Here is a 19465-nt window from a genome sequence, read left to right as displayed (position 1 = left end):
AGGATTGAGGTCGGAACACTATGGAAGTAGACAGATCCATTGAGATGTCAGAACATCAGAATTGTGGCACCTGAGTGCAACATCCCCAGCATCTTCCCCATTCCACATCAAGAGCTAGATTCCAATGGATACATCACAAGAATTTACTTTTCTCAAATAACTGTTATTTTAAACTGAGCATATACTCAAAAACAGACACTGGTATATTTAAGAGATAATGGGAACTGCAGATGCTGGAGAATCCAAGATAACAAAGTGTGAAGCTGGATGAACACAGCAGGCCAAGCAGCATCTCAGGAGCACAAAAGCTGATGAAGGGTCTAGGCCCGAAACATCAGCTTTTGTGCTCCTAAGATGCTGCTTGGCCTGCTGTGTTCATCCAGCTCCACACTTTTTTATCGTGGATTCTCCAGCATCTGCAGTTCCCATTATCTCTTAAATATACCAGTGTCTGTTTTTGAGTATATGCTCAGTTTAAAATAACAGTTATTTGAGAAAAGTAAATTCTTCTGATGTATCCATTGGAATCTAGCTCTTGATGTGGAATGGGGAAGATGCTGGGGATGTTGCACTCAGGTGCCTCAATTCTGATGTTCTGACATCTCAATGGATCTGTCTACTTCCATAGTGTTCCAGCCTCAATCCTCACTCAATTCACGCCCGGACTGAAACCATTCCCAAAACCACGTTCCAGTCACTAACAATGAAGCATTTCCAGAGCGAAGAAAATCACCAAACACAATGTCTCCTCGATTTAGAGATAGCGAGAATTGCAGATGCTGGAGTTAGAAATAACACAGCATGAATGGGATCAAAGGTTATGGGGAGAAAGCAGGATTAGGCTATCGAGTTGGACAATTAGCCATGATTGTGAAGAATGGCAGAGCAGGCCCAAAGGGCTGAATGGCCACCTCCTGTTCCTGTCTTCTATGTTTCTATGTCTCTGTGTTTCTGTGAATATTGACGGTGATAGGCTGACAGACTTACAGACGTACAGACTTACAGATGTACAGACTTACAGACATACACGCATACAGACTTACAGACATACAGACTTACAGACCTACAGACTTACAGACATACACACATACAGACTTACAGACATACATAGAACATAGAACATTACAGCACAGTACAGGCCCTTCGGCCCTCGATGTTGTGCCGACCTGTCATACCAATCTGAAGCCCATCTAACCTACACTATTCCAGTACGTACATATGCTTATCCAATGACGACTTAAAAGTACCTAAAGTTGGCGAATCTACTACCGTTGCAGGCAAAGCATTCCATTCTCTTACTACTCTCTGAGTAAAGAAACTACCTCTGACATCTGTCCTATATCTTTCACCCCTCAATTTAAAGCTATGCCCCCTCATGCTCGTCGTCACCATCCTAGGAAAAAGGCTCTCCCTATCCACCCTATCTAACCCCCTGATTATTTTATATGCCTCAATTAAGTCACCTCTCAACCTTCTTCTCTCTAACGAAAACAGCCTCACGTCCCTCAGCCTTTCCTCGTAAGACCTTCCCTCCAAACCAGGCAACATCCTAGTAAATCTCCTCTGCACCCTTTCCAAAGCTTCCACATCCTTCTTATAAAGCGGTGACCAGAACTGTATGCAATACTCCAAGTGCGGCCACACCAGAGTTTTGTACAGCTTCACCATAACCTCTTGGTTCCGGAACTCGATCCCTCTATTAATAAAAGCTAAAACACTGTATGCCTTCTTAACAGCCCTGTCGACCTGGGTGGCAACTTTCAAGGATCTGTGTACATGGACACCGAGATCTCTCTGCTCATCTACACTACCAAGAATCTTACCATTAGCCCAGTACTTTGCCTTCCGGTTACTCCTACCAAAGTGCATCACCTCACACTTGTCTGCATTAAACTCCATTTGCCACCTCTCAGCCCAGCTCTGCAGCTTATCTACGTCTCTCTGCAACCTACAGCATCCTTTGTCACCATCCACAACTCCACCGACCTTAGTGTCGTCTGCAAATTTACTAACCCATCCTTCTACGCCCGCATCCAGGTCATTTCTAAAAATGACAAACAGCAGTGGGCCCAACACCGACCCTTGCGGTACACCACTAGTAACTGGTCTCCAGGATGAACATTTCCCGTACAGACATACACACATACAGACTTACAGACATATAGACATACAGACTTACAGATGTACAGACATTCAGATGTACACACATACAGACTTACAGACGTCCAGGCTTACAGATGTACACACTTACAGATTTATCAAAGGCTTCAGCCTGTTTTAAAGTTCGAGGGTATCCATCTATCATGAAACCCTTGGTCTCCTGCAGGTTTTCCAACATTGCGTCCTTCAGAATCTCTAAGGTCGTTCCCTGAATTAAAAAAACACACAAGTCCAAATAAACTCGGAGACAAATGTGGTGGGTAACGTCAGTTCCCAGTGACGAGGAAGTGATTGCTATAATTAACGGCATCTTCTGCCCTGTGGAGGAGATCTATCTATTCTTAACTTTTCCTATTTCCTACTTTTGCATTCCTGATATTTTTGTGGTTATGTAGACATTTTGAAAGAAAATGAAAAACATTTTTTTTCCTTTAGCAACAGAGGAAGCCAGCCCCATCTCAACCTGTGCCAGTCCCTAATGCCACTGCCTTGCCCCTTCCCTTAGAGTTTTTCTACACTGACTTCTGGAGCTGCTCAAACTCTGAAAGGCAGCATTTGGTGCTGGGTCTTGTGAAGTCATATCAGGAAATAAACAGCTGGGGAAACAGCAAGCGAGAAATGTCACTTTGTGGCATTTATCCTTTTTCTACTTCATTCTTCACCTGTACTTTGAAATAAATGAGCTGGGATTGAATGACAGAATGAATGAAAGGCAGGTCAAACACTGAGAATGAGGAAGACCCACAGGCACAATCTCCTGGAGAAACAGCTCCAGCAATGATTGGTCAGCACATGTCAGATGGGTTAAAATGAAACAGTGACTTTGCAGGAACAAACTGGGGGCCTACCTGTCTCAGCTAATACATCTCAGAGAATGGAGGGCTAGAGATTAAATCCGAGCCTGACCCTTCACAGCCCATAGCCCAGTCAGGAAGCATGTGCCTTCATGGGGAATCCAGAGCAAGAACAGATCCTTAATGATAGAGTCAGGAGCTAGATCGGGCAGGAATTCACCACCCAAAAAGGATTCTGGAACTGTCTCCCCACTCCCCAACTGACGTTGGATAAATAAAATGACAGTATAATATTATATTGTAGGGTTTGCAGGGTAGTTTGATCTTAGTAGAATAACAGGCCGACACAACATCATGGGCCGAAGGGCCTGCACAGTGCTGTTCTGTTCTATGTTCTATGTTCAAAACTGATATGGGGATCATGAGGGGAACAAGGGTGGAGGAACCCCAAGCAGGAGGTGGAGCCTCAGGGATAGAGGATAATTGGGTGACAGCTGGTTTGTGGGTGAAACAGCCTTCCCCTGGCGTCATGCTCTCAGTTTGCCTGCAATAAAAAAGGACGAAACCTACAGGAGTTGATTGAAAATGTACGCAGTGTCCCCCAATCTCTATTGGCAAGGCTGAGTGTGAGCAGCTTGATGTGTTTTCACACCTTCTTCCCCTGAGAATGCCCAGAATGTGCAGCCAACAGACTTGTAGGGGACAGTAGGAACTGCAGATGCTGGAGAATCTGAGACAACAAAGTGTGGAGTTGGATGAACACAGCAGGCCAAGTAGCATCAGAGGGACAGGAAAGCTGATATTTCAGGTCAGGCCCCTTCTTTCCTGCTCCTCTGACGCTACTTGGCCTGCTGTGTTCATCCAGCTTCACACTGTGTTTTCTCAGATTTGTGCAGCGAGTGGGGCAAAGTAAGTGTGTTTCAAAAACAAGGCACAAGTCCTGAGGAAGCAGCACCTGTTAACACCACGATTAAGGATTCACTAGATCACCACAGGATTTCCAAGCCAGGTCTCTTCCCAACTGCGCAGCATGTCCCAGTGTCAGCCTCTCAATCGTTGGATAAGGCCATCAGGCCGCACTCCCTTTCTACAGCACTAGTTGCTGTCTTCCTGAGCAATCATCAGTGATGGGATATTTAAATAGTGAGTGAGTGTCAATGAGGGGAGCTCACTGCTGAGGTCAAGAAAGAGGGACTGAGAATTGGGATATGTGGGGAATGACAGGATCCAAGCATTGGGAGGATAATCGAAAGGTATGGTGTGAGTGGGGAGAGGAGCGCTGGAGGCTTTGGGGTTACTGCTGAATCAGGGGGTTAGTTGTACAGTTACCCAGGACAGTCCCACACATCCTGGGGAACTCTCCAGGTGAGGAAGCTGGACCTCTCTCAAATCTTCAACTCTCACTTGGAGCTGGTGAATTGTCCAATGGAGGTTTGGGGGAGCGAGCGCAGTGGAACAGGAGGGGGGTCAGTGTCTGTGACTCTTGATTGGGGAAGGAAATAAATCCATTTCAAAACAATGTCGAGAGATTGAATCTGGGCATTGATAATGATACAACTCTGGCTGAGTGAATTTATAGAATTCAAACCATCAAGTCCACACCAATGCTCCAAACTGTATCCCATCCAGACCCACCCTCCCTACCTTATCCCTGTAACCCTACCTTTCCCATGGCCAATCCACGAAACTTGCATATCCCTGGGTTTTATGGGCAATTTAGCATGGCCGGTCTGCCCTAGCCTGCACATGTTTGGGCTGTGGGAGGAAACCCACGCCGACATGGAGAGAATGTGCAAACTCTCACATAGATGGTCACCTGAGGGTGGGATTGAACCCAGGGCCCTGGGGCTGTGAGGCAGGAGTGCTAACCACTGAGCCACCATGCCATTCCCTCCTTGTGGGGAAAGAATGGGCTTGAATGGGACAATGGAACTGGGGGAGATTTTCAGGAGAAGTATTGGAACTCCTGTGTTTCAATTATTTAAACCGCTGTAAAGGGGACCTAGAAGCCGATTGTTCAGGAAGGGGGCTGGAAACAAATCCAGGGAATGAGATACTAATAAAAATGGAGATTCTAGGCAATAGCCAACCTAATGTCAGTCTGATTCTGTGAGAGACAGAGGGTGACATGCACAGAGAAGGCAGAGTGTCAGTTGATGCTATCAGACCGCTCAGCCCCTCTAACCTGCTGAGGGGCAAGGAGCGAGAGGCAGGCATGAAACCCTTCCCCACCTGCTGCACCACTCAGTAAGATCATGACTGATCTGATTACTCTACATTCCTGTCTGCCCTCTTTCGCCTCCTTCCTCATCAAGAATCTACCTTCAAAATATTCAAAGACTCTGCTTCCTCTGTCCGTAAGACCATAAGACAAAGGAGTGGAAGTAAGGCCATTCGGCCCATCGAGTCCACTCTGCCATTTAATCTTAGAGGAAGAGTTCCAAAGATTCAAAGTTTCTTCTCATCTCCATTTTTAATGGGCAGCCCTTTGTTGTAAAACAGGGAGCCCTGGCTTTCCACATTATATTTGACAGGATCTCTCAGGATCTTAAATTTTTCAACTAAGTCGCGCAACTCCAGTTGATTCTAGCCTAGTCTGTCTGACCCTTCCTCATGAGACAATCTGTTTGGTCTGGGTAACATCCTCTGAGCTGCCCCCAATTCCCTGAAGAAAAGTAACCAATACCGTGCACTGTCCTCTAGAAACACTCTCACCACAACCTCCCTACCCTTGTACCCTCACAATAAACTATAACATTCCATTAGCTTCCTGAATTGCACCCACTTAACTGGGTTTTGGTGAATCACACACAAGGATACACATCTACCTCTGCGTTTCAGAGCTCTCCGATCGCCAGAACTGAAGAGACATTTGGACAGCTACATAGATAGGAAAGGGTTAGAGGGATATGGACCAAACACAGGCAAATGGGACCAGTTCAGTTTAGGAAACCTGGGTGGTGTGAACAAGTGGGCCAAAGGGCCTGTTTCTATGCTGTGTGACTCTATGACTCACAACGTTTAGATAAATGCTCTTTTTGCAACCTCCATATATAAACTCTTTGCAACATACTCCCCAACTTGTCCTTCTATCGCCCATCAATTTAGCAACAGCAGAGATTAGAGCACTCCCTGAAGGGCCTGTGGCCATGCTCTGTGACCTTATGACTCTATGACCCTATGATCCATTACTCTCTGACCCTATGGCCCCAAGACTTTAACAGCAGAGATTAGAGATTAAGGATTAGAACCACTCACCAAAGGCACCAGGCCTCCTTCAAGCATAATCTTCTTGATCTTGTTTCCTCGCTCTGTTTCATTGCTGATCTCTTTCCGCAGGAGATTTCCTGTCGACAGGTGTGTGAAGCCATATTTCTCCATCATTTTCTCACACTGACTGCCTTTACCAGAGCCAGGGCCCCCTAAAAGTGCAGACCATTACAATCAGTTGGGGAACAGCCATTCCTACAATACTTCCTTCCTCTTCCTCACTGCAGTGCGGGTATTAGCACAACTCACATTTCTCTCATGTCTCGAGGATAACTGGGGCACTTTGCAGGGCATGGTCCCTAAATAAAGCTCGGCAGGAGGGGAGATGCCAACACTGTGTGACCAGGGAGGTCAACTCTTCAGGTGCATCTGAAGGAAGAAATGATGGGAAAGTGGATGCCTTTTGGAAGGGAGTGTGCAAGCCTGGGGATCAGGCAACACAGCTGCCAGGAGAGGAGAGTCCAAACACTGCAACAAGAGGTGAGGATTAAATGAATGCACCTGATTCAGGGGAATTGTGGGGCTGGAAGAGGTGACACAGATAGGGAGAGGTATGGCCATGAATGGATTTGAAGACAGGAGGGACAATTTGGAGGTGAGGCGGGACAGTTGCACATGTAAGTCAGTAAAGATGAGGAAGACACAAACAAAGGAATCCTGGATCCTCTGGAGGTTTATAAATGGTAGAAGGCGAGAGGGCAGTGAATACATTGGGGATGCATCATTAAAACTGCACAGAACCTTCCTTGTTCTAATCTGTATGAAACACCCCGGAAATGGCTCTCCAACCAGACTGTTTCTAGGGTGCAGTTTATCGTAAGAGCATCACTGCCTCAATTTTCCCCATTGCTCTAAAAATTACTCCTGGTCATGGATTTTCTCTTTTGAAAGTTCTGATTGAAGCTGCTTCCTTCACCCACTCAGGGACCAATTTTCAGATCACAAGGCCTCACTGAGGAAAAAACAAGGTTATCCCATCTTCCTTCTGTTACATGGATCAATTGTTTTGGCCCCAATAAACATTTGAAAGCGTTTTCCTTTATCAAATAAAACACTTTTTAATTTTGATTCTATCTGTCAAATCTGGCTGAGGTTTTGAAATTGGAAATCCTAATATTTATTCAAGACACATTGCTACTTTCTGATTATAATCTATTAAACCTTGACACTACATTCCAAAGGAAGACTATTTTACTCACCAATTACAAAGATAATTTTGGTGACTTTCAGCTTTTCTGTAAAAGAGATGTTTAGAATTTCATGATTAAAACACTGTTCGCAGGTGCAATTTCTTCACTTGTTTGGAATTTCCACTTGTGGTTACTTATACAATGAGATCCTCAGTGACTGAACTGTTCCCTGGTCCATGGTTCCAGCTTGTGAGACCCAGCCATGTTGTGAACTGACGAGATCGAGGGAGCAGGAGGAAGGACTGTAGCTGGCCACCAGGGGGAGGCTCTGAGTCATTAGTCCCAGGAATGTTGTGAAGCAGTGAGGGACATGATCCATCATTCCCAATTCAATCCTGCTCCCACTCTGGGTTATGCTGACAGCCTTGGCTCAGTGGTTAGCACTGACGCCTCTAGAACCAGCAGACGGTTGGTTCAAATCCCACACCAGATACATATGTGTAAAAATCCAGGCAAGCATTCTCAATGCATCACTGAGGGAGTGCCGCACTGTCGGAGGGTCAGTGCGAGTCAGTGCTGAGGGAGCGTCACACTGTCAGAGGGTCAGTGCTGAGGGAGCGCCACACTGTCAGAGGGTCAGCGCTAAGGGAGCGGGCACTGTCGGAGGGTCAGTACTGAGGGAGTGGGCACTGGTGGAGGGTCATCGCTGAGGGAGTGGGCACTGTCGGAGGGTAGGTGCTGAGGGAGTGGGCACTGTCGGAGGGTCAGTGCTGAGGGAGCGCCGCACTGTCGGAGGGATAGTGCTGAGGGAGTGGGCACTGTCGGAGGGTCAGTACTGAGGGAGTGGGCACTGGTGGAGGGTCATCGCTGAGGGAGTGGGCACTGTCGGAGGGTAGGTGCTGAGGGAGTGGGCACTGTCGGAGGGTCAGTGCTGAGGGAGCGCCGCACTGTCGGAGGGATAGTGCTGAGGGAGTGGGCACTGTCGGAGGGTCAGTGCTGAGGGAGCACCGTGCTGTTGGAGGGACAGTGCTGAGGGAGTGCTGCACTGTCAGAGGGTCAATTCTGAGGGAGTGGGCACTGTCGGAGGGTCAGTGCTGAGTGAGTGCCGCACTGTCGGAGAGTCAGTGAGAGTCAGTGCTGAGGGAGCGTCACACTGTCAGAGGGTCAGCGCTGAGGGAGCGCCACACTGTCAGAGGGTCAGCGCTGAGGGAGCGGGCACTGTCGGAGGGTCAGTACTGAGGGAGTGGGCACTGGTGGAGGGTCATCGCTGAGGGAGTGGGCACTGTTGGAGGGTCAGTGCTGAGGGAGTGGGCACTGTCGGAGGGTCAGTGCTGAGGGAGTGGGCGCTGTCGGAGGGTCAGTGGTGAGGGAGTGCTGCGCTGTTGGAGAGTCGGCGCTTAGGGAGTTCAACATTGTTAGAGGGTCAGTGCTGAGGGAGCGCCGCACTGTCGGAGGGTCAGTGCTGAGGGAGTGGGCACTGTCGGATGGTCAGTGCTGAGGGAGTGGCACACTGTCATAGGGTCAGCGCTGAGGGAGTGCCACACTGTCATAGGGTCAGTTCTGACGGAGCGACGCACTGTCAGAGGGTCAGTGCTGAGGGAGTGGGCACTGGCAGAGGGTCAGTGCTGAGGGAGTGCCGCACTGTCGGAGGGTCAGTGCTGAGCTTGTGGGCACTGTTGGTGGGTCAGTGCTGAGGGAGTGGGCACTGTCAGAGGGTCAGTGCTGAGGGAGTGCCACACTGTCAGAGGGTCAGTGCTGAGGGAGCGCCAGACTGTCGGAAGGTCAGTGCTGAGGGAGTGGGCACTGTCAGAGGGTCAGTGCTGAGGGAGCGCCGCACTGTCGGAGGGTCAGTGCTGAGGGAATGGGCACTGTCAGAGGGTCAGTGTTGGGGGAGTGGGCACTGTCAGAGGGTCAGTGCTGAGGGAGCGCTGCGCTGTCGGTGGGTCAGTGCTGAGGGAATGGGTTCTGTTGGAGGTCAGTGCTGAGGGAATGGGCACTGTCAGAGGGTCAGTGCTGAGGGAGCGCCGCACTGTCGGAGGGTCAGTGCTGAGGGAATGGGCACTGTCAGAGGGTCAGCGCTGAGGGAAAGCCGCACTGTCGGAACGTCAGTGCTGAGGGTGTGGGCACTGTCAGAGGGTCAGCGCTGAGGGAGTGGGCACTGTCGGAGGGTCAGTGCTGAGGGAGTGGGCACTGTCAGAGGGTCAGTGCTGAGGGAGTGCCACACTGTCGGAGAGTCAGTGCTGAGGGGGTGCCACACTGTCGGAGGGTCAGTACTGAGGGAGTGCAGCACTGTCGGAGGGTTAGTGCTGAGGGATCGCCGGACTGTCGGAGGGTCAGTGCTGAGGGAGCGCCGCACTGTCGGAGGATCAGTGCTGAGGGAGTGGGCACTGTCAGAGGGTCAGTGCTGAGGGAGTGGGCACTGTCGGAGGGTCAGTGCTGAGGGAATGGGCACTGTCGGAGGTTCAGTGCTGATGGAATGGGCTCTGTCAGAGGGTCAGTGCTGAGGGAATGGGCACTGTCGGTGGGTCAGTGCTGAGGGGGTGCCGCACTGTCAGAGGGTCAGTGCTGAGGGAATGGGCACTGTCAGAGTGTCAGTGCTGATGGAATGGGCTCTGTCAGAGGGTCAGTGCTGAGGGAATGGGCACTGTCGGAGGGTCAGTGCTGAGGGAATGGGCACTGTCAGAGGGTCAGTGCTAATGGAATGGGCTCTGTCAGTGGGTCAGTGCTGAGGGAGTGGGCACTGTCGGACGGTCAGTGCTGAGGGAGTGCCGCACTGTCGGCGGGTCAGTGCTGAGGGAGTGGGCACTGTCGGACGGTCAGCGCTGAGGGAGCGCCACACTGTCGGAGGGTCAGTGCTGAGGGAGTGGGCACTGTCGGAGGGTCAGTGCTGAGGGAGCGCCGCACTGTCGGAGGGTCAGTGCTGAGGGAGCGCCGCACTGTTGGAGGGTCAGTGCTGAGGGAGTGGGCACTGTCAGAGGGTCAGCGCTGAGGGAGCACCGCCAGCTGGAAGTGCCACCTTTCAGGAGAAACGTGAAAATGAGACCCGTCTGCCCTCTCAGGCGAATATAAAAGATTCCCCTAAAAACTGAGATCTCCCCAGCTGTAAAGAGTATTGTTTAAAAAAAGGAGCTCCCTGCTTGTAAACAGGTTGCCATAGCTTCCGACATCACCACAGTGTCACAGGTATTTCAGAGTGCTTTCGAATGCTCTCTGGTGCCCGGCCCTGTTGATGATGATTTTTTTTCCTTATTCATTTACGGGATGTGGGCATCATTTGTTGCCCAGTGGGCAGTGAAGAGTCACCACATTGCTGTGGGTCTGGAGTCACATGTAAGCCAGACCAGGTGAGGATGGCAGTTTCCTTCCCTAAAGGACATTAGTGAGCCAGATGGGCTTTTCCAACAATTGAGAATGGATTCATGGTCAACATTAGTGTTCCTAATTCCAGCTATTAATTGAATTATTGAATTCAAATTCCACCATCTGCCATGGTGGGATTAGACCCCAAGTCCCCAGAAGATTATCTGGGTCTCTGGATGAACAGTCCAGTGATAATACCACTGGGCCATTGCCTTGAACCGGTACCAGCCCAAGTCTTAAATTCCAGTTCAAACCTTGCTCCGACCTGGCAGTAACTAAATAAGGAAAAACTGCCATTTCCTCCAATTGACCTCAAACTGCAAATTCCTCCCTGAACTTGGCTGAATTACCCTGTAATGGGGCACCAGAACCTGGAACATCAACATCTAAAGCCTCCCTTCAGCTGAAGGAAGTCAAACACACCAGAACCCAGGGTGTGGGAAATAGTGAATGGATAACTGCCTTGAGCTGCCTGGGCTCAGATCCCTGGACTTCAGAACTTAGCTGACGCTTGAGTTTTGTTTCTGCATCACTTGGTTTTGTCACTATCCATCCCAAAAAAAAACTTACCTCTCACTTCATCACAGATCTGCACAGAGTCACCACTTTTACAGTTCCCCATTCCACTCTCCTGTCTACAGCTCTGGCTCCTGATATCCTCCTACAGTCACTGAGTGTAACCTCCGCGGTATCACTGTCGTTGGCCTTTTTTTCTGCTTTCTCTCCTGGTCACCGAGCCATTGTGACTTAATAGTGGGAGACCTTGGCACCACCCCCCTGTGCTGTACAATGCACTGTGCCATTGAGGAAAGTGTAACACAGCTGGGGGGAGAGATCACTGACATAATGGAGCTTTCTGTGGGACCAGTGTTCAACTGAGCCAAGCCACTTTGTAGGAAAGTTTGTGGTCACTGGCTGACCTTCCACAGAATAACATCGCCAAAGAAATGTCAATTCCCATCACACTGTCAAAGTCACTGTGCTCTGTCCCAGCAGGGTCATCACAGTTCTCTCTCCTTGCTGCCACATTCTGCTGAAACCATCACACTGTTCTTTCCCTCCAACTTGATCTGCTGTGGGGCAGGTCTCCCTCCTGTCTTAGTTTACCTTCCATCCACCACCTCCTGCCTACTAAAGGCCAATCTCACCTCATTTTTTTTCACAGCTCTCCCCACTGCCTCCCCCCAGGACTGCCGGGGAGTTGGGGTTGTGGGGGGGGGGGGGGCATGAGGGTGAGTTGGCACTGTAGACCATGCTATCTCAGGGACGGAATTAAAGCCCTGTGGCAGTGGGATAAGGGGACGAGCGGGTCCGGTCCTACTGAGATCACTTTCATTGATGATCTCACAAAGTATGTCTCTGAAAGGTGAAGATGATTGTTGTGAAATTCTAAGGGAAGCGCAAGAATATTCCGACATCACAAAAGCTGAGTACCAGGGTGAGGAATAGGAGGAACAGAAGGTTTGGTCATGGGGAACCAGGACAGAGGACCTTCCCCCACACTCTCTCTCTCTCTCTCTGTCTCTCAATAACTGAGAGGCACATCTCCCCACATCATTATATGCCCTAGAATTCATCACATTCTCCATTTACTGAGACCAAATTAGGATTTCACTTCATTTACAAGTGAAGAAAAAAACAAACTTGTATTTTAACCTTTCACAACCTAAGCACATCACAAACAGCCATTCAGTTCATCAAGTATTTCTGGAACATCCTCACTGATGTAATGCATGGTATGAAAGTATTTAATGTACAGACGTATAAGTAATTTTCACTGTGTATAATGTGCAGAGCTGTAAATATATATTATCCAAACTGTAGGGAGATGCACATACTACATATAATGTATGGAAATGTATGTACAAATGCAGTGTATATAATGCATGGAGCTGTATGTATTTATAATGTATATGTAATGTAAAGTGATTTATAGCATATATAATGTAGGCGATGTGTGTATATTGCATGTAATGGAGGAGCATAGGTATTGACACTGTAGACAAGAAATTAATTATAGCTATCTGCTATTGGCTAATGAGTGTTGTGAATGAAAAGTAATTGTAGATTTTTGGCTCAATTTCAGAAAAATGTCATGAAATTGCTGTTTTCCTCAGATACTCTGATAGCAAATGTTAAGATTTAAAGTGTGATAGATTTAAAACAGTTTTAAATTTTTCCCTGGTTACAGCTGACAGAAAATCAGAGCGGAGTTGTTTCGAAACCCACAACACTCTTTCCAGCACTGGGGCACACTTCTGTCCAAAATATCACAGGAATGCTTCATATTTAATATTTCTTGGAGGGCTTAAGTTTTGAAGTAATTCATTTCAAGTCTTGTGGCAATACCTGGAGATGCTTCTTTAAAAGAGGTCATTGAAAGGTCACTGTCAACATTGAAGATTTGTTTCACAAGGCTTCCTAGAAATTACAGAGCGTCATAGAGTCATACAGCTTGGAAACAGACCCTTCAGTCCAACCAGTCCATGTTGACCATAATCCCAAACTAAACTAGCCCCACCTGCCTGTTCCTGGTTCATGTTCCACCAAATCTTACCTATTCATGGGTTTTTCCAAATGTACATGTTGGATGCTAACGGCTTCCTCAGCTGTTGAGCCCTGGGCGCTGGGACTGTTTGAACAGTGACTTAATGAAAATTGGTTTGGTATCAGTTGGGGAAGAAGAATGCTGATCATTCTGTTTCTGTACTAACCCTTTCGTTGTGCTCAGGATGAAATCTATTTGCTCTTCTGAGGGGCTGATTGAAGGAACTTCTCAATTTTGTGTTTCCTGAGCATACAGTGTCTGCCAAGACTCCAGAGAGAACCTTACATGATTTTGACCTGACTCCACCAATCGGAATGTCAGTGCGGTAGACTTCTTACATTCTACATGTTATACTGAAACTCAGCAGCTCTGACACCAACTGTAAAAAAGAGTTAATCTTTTGAGTCTGACATGATTTCTTTGGAACTGTCAGACTGACCAAGTTTCTCAGGCACTTACGGTTCTCATTTCAGATTTCCAGCACTCCATTTTGTCTTGCTTTCTCTATACTTTTTCCTTTTGCCTTCCCCATTTGGCAAAGTGTTTTTATTTTAACCCCAGATGCAGAAAAATCTGTTTCTTTCTCTCTCTTTTCCTGAAGGGTGTGCATTTGTGCATGCTTTGGGTTCATTAGAAATATCACAGCTCGGAGCAGAATTAGGCTATTTGGCCCTTTGAGCCTGCTACCCCATTGGATATGATCATGGCTGACCATCTAACTCAGTTCCCTGTTCCTGCTTTCTCCCCAACCTCTTGATGTCTTTAAATTTTGAAAAAGCCAAACATTGTCCTCTCCCTTTCTTAAGAGAGATAAACATTCATACTTTCATATTACTGACTGTGTATCCTAACCAATGACTGCCTCTCAGGTAATTGTTTTTTGTTTTAATAATATTCCAATCGTTGTGTTTGTTAAAGGACCTGGTGATGGATAATTTTATTTAAACCTGATACTTAATGGATCGAAGTAATTGGCTACCTTGGTAACTCGGAGGTAGATTTCTGCAACATTGGGTGAGTGTGACCCCCAGCCAGAACAGGTTACAGACAAACAGAGAGGCTGCACGCATTCCTGCACTCGTTTTATTCGATTCGGGAGATTTCCTCTCTTGTTACAACAGTGTCATCGGATGTTAGAGGGTTTTAAGCTGAGAGCAGAAGTTGGTGTGTGGGAAATTACATTAAAGCCTCCAAAAAGGAGATCACAGTGGGTCATAGACTGATGGAAGTAAGGCTCAGTACAGAGAAGTTTGAGGTGATGCATTTTGCTTGAAAGAAGACAATAAGAAGTCAGGGGTACAATTGTAAAGGAGGTGAAGGAGCAGTGGGAGTTGGGGGCATATGTGCACAGATCATTGAAGGTGGAGGGAAGGTGGAAAAAACATGTAATAATACATACAGTTTATTAATAAACTTTATTAATAGGGGCATAGAGTACAAGAGGTGATGGTAAATGTGTACGAGACACCTGTTAGACGTCAGCTGGAGTATTACATATAGCTTTGGACACCACATTATAGAAAAGGTGTGAACATATGGAAGAGAGAAACTGATTTGAGGCAATTTACAAAAATTTATAAACTAGAAAATGCAGTGCTGAGGATGAATTAGAGAGGTTGGAACAGTTCTTGGAGAGAAGAAGGCTGAGAGGGTATTAGTACAGATTTTCCAAATCGTGAGCAGGTTGAAAATACAGGGACAAGCTGACCCTGTTCATAGAGGATGAAGAATGACACACACAGATTTTGAGTGATTTCCAGTGAAAGGCAAAAGCAGCTGAGAAAAAATATTTTCCCACAGCTCGTAGTTAGGATGTGGAAGAGGCAGGTCCCATGGAGGCATTCAAGAAGGACACTGGGTGGTTGTTTAGATTGAAATGGTGTGCAGGGGTGTGAGGAGAAGGCAGGAGGTTGGCACAAGGGGGTGGGCTGAATGCCCTCTGGCTGCACAGCGACATTTCTGCAATTCAGTGACTGTTTCCACTGAACTGAGCCGCCTGGAGTCACAAAATGGAGAGCTTTAGAACGTGGGCAACAGAGTGAGTCTTTCTAAGGTGCTAAAGCAAGTTTCCTGCCTGAACAGGCCCGAGAGGGGGAGCCATTTCAAACGAATAACTGCAGCATTTAGAAAGCTGACTGCCTTCAGTAAAAGGGCCAGGGATGGTTCCAATCTCCCCCACGATCTGCCTTCAGCTGGAGAGGTGACTCATCAGGTCAGGACGTGTAAAACCTGACTGCACCTCAAGAGATACTTGTTCGGTCCTGGAACAAAGCTTCCGAAGGTCCCAGCAGAGCAGGCTGTTTCCAACACAGGAGGACAGACAGAGAACTTCAACATAGGAGGCTAATTCCCTCCTGCTGAAGGAAGGGCAGGAAGTGACAAAACCTCAGAACCGCTCCCTCCTGGCTGTTCTGAGAAACCCACTGCACACACACACAAAAAACACCAGCTATCCGACTACAGAAGCTATCGCGGCCATTGGATCTGATCTCAAGTGTTAACACTCTTCAATGACAGAGGTTGGATGGAGAGGGTTAGCTCCCATTAAAGCAGACTGATGCCTGACTATGTGTGGAGCTGGATGAACACAGCAGGCCCAGCAGCATCTCAGGAGCACAAAAGCTGACGTTTCAGGCCTAGACCCTTCATCAGAGAGGCATTTGCAGATGGTAGGAACTGCAGATGCTGGAGAATCCGAGACAACAAAGTGTGGGGCTGGATGGACACAGCAGGCCCAGCAGCATCTCAGGAGCACAAAAGCTGACATTTCGGGCCTAGACCCTCCCATTATCTCTGATGCCTGACAATGTCGAGTTGTCTGGTAATAAATTTTTTCTAAAAATTAACATTAAACAACTAAAGCATTCTTGGATTTACATCTGGGTTGGAAGCATTCAGTTGTTTTAGTGTAATCCATCGGCTTCATTGAGATAGTAGAAGTTAGTATGAACAACACCAGAGTCGGAAGCAGGTCACAGTCAATGGCAGGATGCAGTGAATTTGCTTCGTGCATTCACCCCAATGAGCTTTTCTCTGCCTGTGTTTGATAGAGGACTTTACACAAAAGGGTGTCTCTTAGAACTGAGTTGTTTGAGGTGGTATGTCTCCTACAGTAAATGCCAGCGATGTGAATCTATGCTGTGCTGTCATAGAGAATCGTTTGAGTAAAAACCTCTTACAAAGGAACCTCACTGAAGCCAGTGATAAAGGAATGTGCATTTTCCCAAAACTGCTGCAGTCCCTCAGTGCTGCATTCAGCGAGGTCATCCTCAGCTTGGCCATATGAGAAAGAACATTCAGAGAGCTCTGAGGGTGTGACTACCTCACGGTTTCTGATAGATTTCTGACACATTTCTCATTCCTTTAAGTCTGTGACACTTTGTGAAGGTTTTACACAGCATTTGGGATGAGAGATTGTGTGCAGTGAGAATTGTAATCCACAATGTTGCAGGCAGCAGGAATATGTTAGGAAACCTGTTTTAAATGCTATTTCTTGATTCTAGAATGACATAGACTGACTTTTCTGACGTGGGGAGAGGGTGTTTGAGACTAAAATGGAAACTCCTGAGAAACTCAGCAGGTCTGGCAGCATTTGTGGAGAGATTAACATTTCGAATCCAGTGAGTTCTGGAGAAGTGTCACTATACCTGAACCGTTAACTCTGTTTCTGTCTCCATAGATGCTGCCAGACCTGCTGAGTTTCTCCAGCAATTTCTGTTCTAGTTTCTGATTTCGAGCCTCTACAGTTGTTTGTGTTTTTTTTCCAGTGAAACATGTTTGAGACTGGGTTTGGTGAGGTCCATGGGGAATTGAGCAGAAAGAGAGAGAGAGAGAGAGTCTGGGGCAAGGGTATAGACAGTGCAATGACTGCAGCCTCTCTACCGAGCAGGAATCGATTCATTCCTGACAGACTCCTCCAAGCAGACCATCAGCTAAATACCCAGGACACTCCCACATGAAATAAACAGAAATAAAATCCACTGAAACACAAGAAAACACTGTGTCAAACTTCGATGCTCTTGCTGGTTTCATTTCTTTAACTTGAATCGATTGCAAAAGATTTACACCTGCAGCCGTCCCTGTCCCTGGGTCAGTTTGACTGGTTCATCCTGTCTCAGTTGTGCCTTGATTCACACAGGGTTAACCAGGCGCCCCCCACCCCCCCACACCCCCCACACAGGGTTAACCAGGCCCACCCCCCCCACACAGGGTTAACCAGGCGTCCCCCACACAGGGTTAACCAGGCCCACCCCCCCAACACAGGGTTAACCAGGCCCCCCCACCCCCACACAGGGAGGCTACACGAGCACTAAGGACCAACAATGCCATTTCAGCTGGCTCCCTGCTCCCTGCTTTCATGTGCTTCCGACTAGTGTTTCCCACTGATTCCATTGGCTTCTGTCAGAAGCTCCTGGCCTCCCTTCCTCCACCCCCCCCAACGCATCCCCCCACACACACACAGCGCTCCCCCCCACACACTCACACACACAGCACCCCCCCCCACACAGACAGCGCCCCCCTCCACACACACACAGCACCCCCCCACACACACCCATGGCACCTCCCACACACACAGCGCTCCCCCCACACACACATGGCACCCCCCACGCACACAGCACCCACCCCACACACACACATGGCACCCCCCCCACACACACACAGCACCCCCCACACACACAGCGCCCCCCCCCACACACATACATGGCACCCCCCTCACACACACACAGCACCCCCCACACACACAGCGCCCCCCTCCACACACACACACAGCACACCCCCACACTCACACAGCACACCCCCACACTCACACAGCACACCCCCCCAACACACACACATGGCACCCCCCCACACACACACACAGCACCCCCCACACACACAGCGCCCTCCCACACACACACATGGCACCCCCCACACACACACACAGCACCCCCCCCCACACACACACATGGCATCCTCCCCACACACACACAGCACCCCCTCACACACACACACATGGCATCCTCCCCACACACACACAGCACCCCCTCACACACACACATGGCACCCCCCTCACACACACACACCACCCCCACACACACACAGCACACCCCCCACACTCACACAGCACCCCCCCACACACACACAGCATCCCCCCCCACACACACACACAGCACCCCCCCCACACACACACACACAGCAACCCCCCACACAGACAGCGCCCCCCTCCACACACACACAGCGCCCCCCCACACACACCCATGGCACCCCCCACACACACAGCGCCCCCCACACACACATGGCTCCCCCCACGCCCACAGCATCCCCCCCCACACACACACATGGCACCCCCCACACACACACACACACACACAGCACCCCCCACACACACAGCGTCCCCCGCACACACATACATGGCACCCCCCTCACACACACACAGCACACCCCCACACACACACAGCAACCCACCACATACACACAGCACATCCACACACACACACAGCACCCCCCCACACACACACAGCAACCCACCACAAACACATAGCATCCCCCCCACACACACAGCACACCCCCCCCCCACACTCACACAGCACCCCCCACACACACACACACACACAGCAGCCCCCCACACACACACAGCTTCCCCCCGACACGCACACACAGCACACCCCCACACACACACACAGCACACCCCCACACTCACACAGCAACCCCTCACACACACACAGCACCCCCCCACACACACAGCACACCCCCACACTCACACAGCACCCCCTCAATACACACAGCAACACCCCACACACACACAACACCCCCCTCACACACACACAGCATCCCCTCCACACACACACAGCACACCCCCCCCACACTCACACAGCACCCCCCACCACACACACACACACACACACACACACACACACACACACACAGCATTCCCCCCCCGCACACACACACACACACACAGCACCCAAACCTTTACTGCCTCAGAACCGACTGCTCCTACGGCTGTTAAATGTTACACTGGAACAGTCTCCCCAGGTCCATGCAGATTGCCGCATTTCTTTCATCTGCTCTGAAGGCTGATATAAAAGGAAGGCAAAAGGTACATTTCATTGGCGCCTTTCACTACGTCTGGATGTCCCAAACGCACCTTGCAGTCAATGAAGCGCATATGAACCAAGAACCCCCTTGCAATCATGCACAGCATGACCCCATAAACTGCAGTG

The 19465-nt window shown here is 49.0% G+C and overlaps 1 protein-coding gene across 3 annotated transcripts in view; it reads right to left on the bottom strand.

Annotated features, from left to right (window-relative positions):
- LOC125447420 (adenylate kinase isoenzyme 5-like) overlaps positions 1-19465 on the bottom strand; it is a 47999-nt gene that overhangs the window by 5835 nt on the left and 22699 nt on the right. For 2 of the 3 annotated variants that reach the window (XM_059639915.1, XM_059639914.1), the window contains exons 10-12: positions 7424-7459; positions 6213-6376; positions 2252-2368 (exon numbers count right to left, since the gene is read on the bottom strand). In XM_059639915.1, the coding sequence (XP_059495898.1) occupies positions 2252-2368; positions 6213-6376; positions 7424-7459 (317 nt within the window). The remainder of the gene's footprint in view (positions 1-2251; positions 2369-6212; positions 6377-7423; positions 7460-19465) is intronic. The other variant, XM_059639916.1, reaches the window with a different exon arrangement.

Source organism: Stegostoma tigrinum, chromosome 35 (assembly GCF_030684315.1).
Source record: "Stegostoma tigrinum isolate sSteTig4 chromosome 35, sSteTig4.hap1, whole genome shotgun sequence".
Classification (NCBI taxonomy): Eukaryota; Metazoa; Chordata; class Chondrichthyes; order Orectolobiformes; family Stegostomatidae; genus Stegostoma; species Stegostoma tigrinum.
Note: the sequence above shows the minus strand (reverse complement) of the source record. Positions and strands in the feature narration are given on the sequence as shown.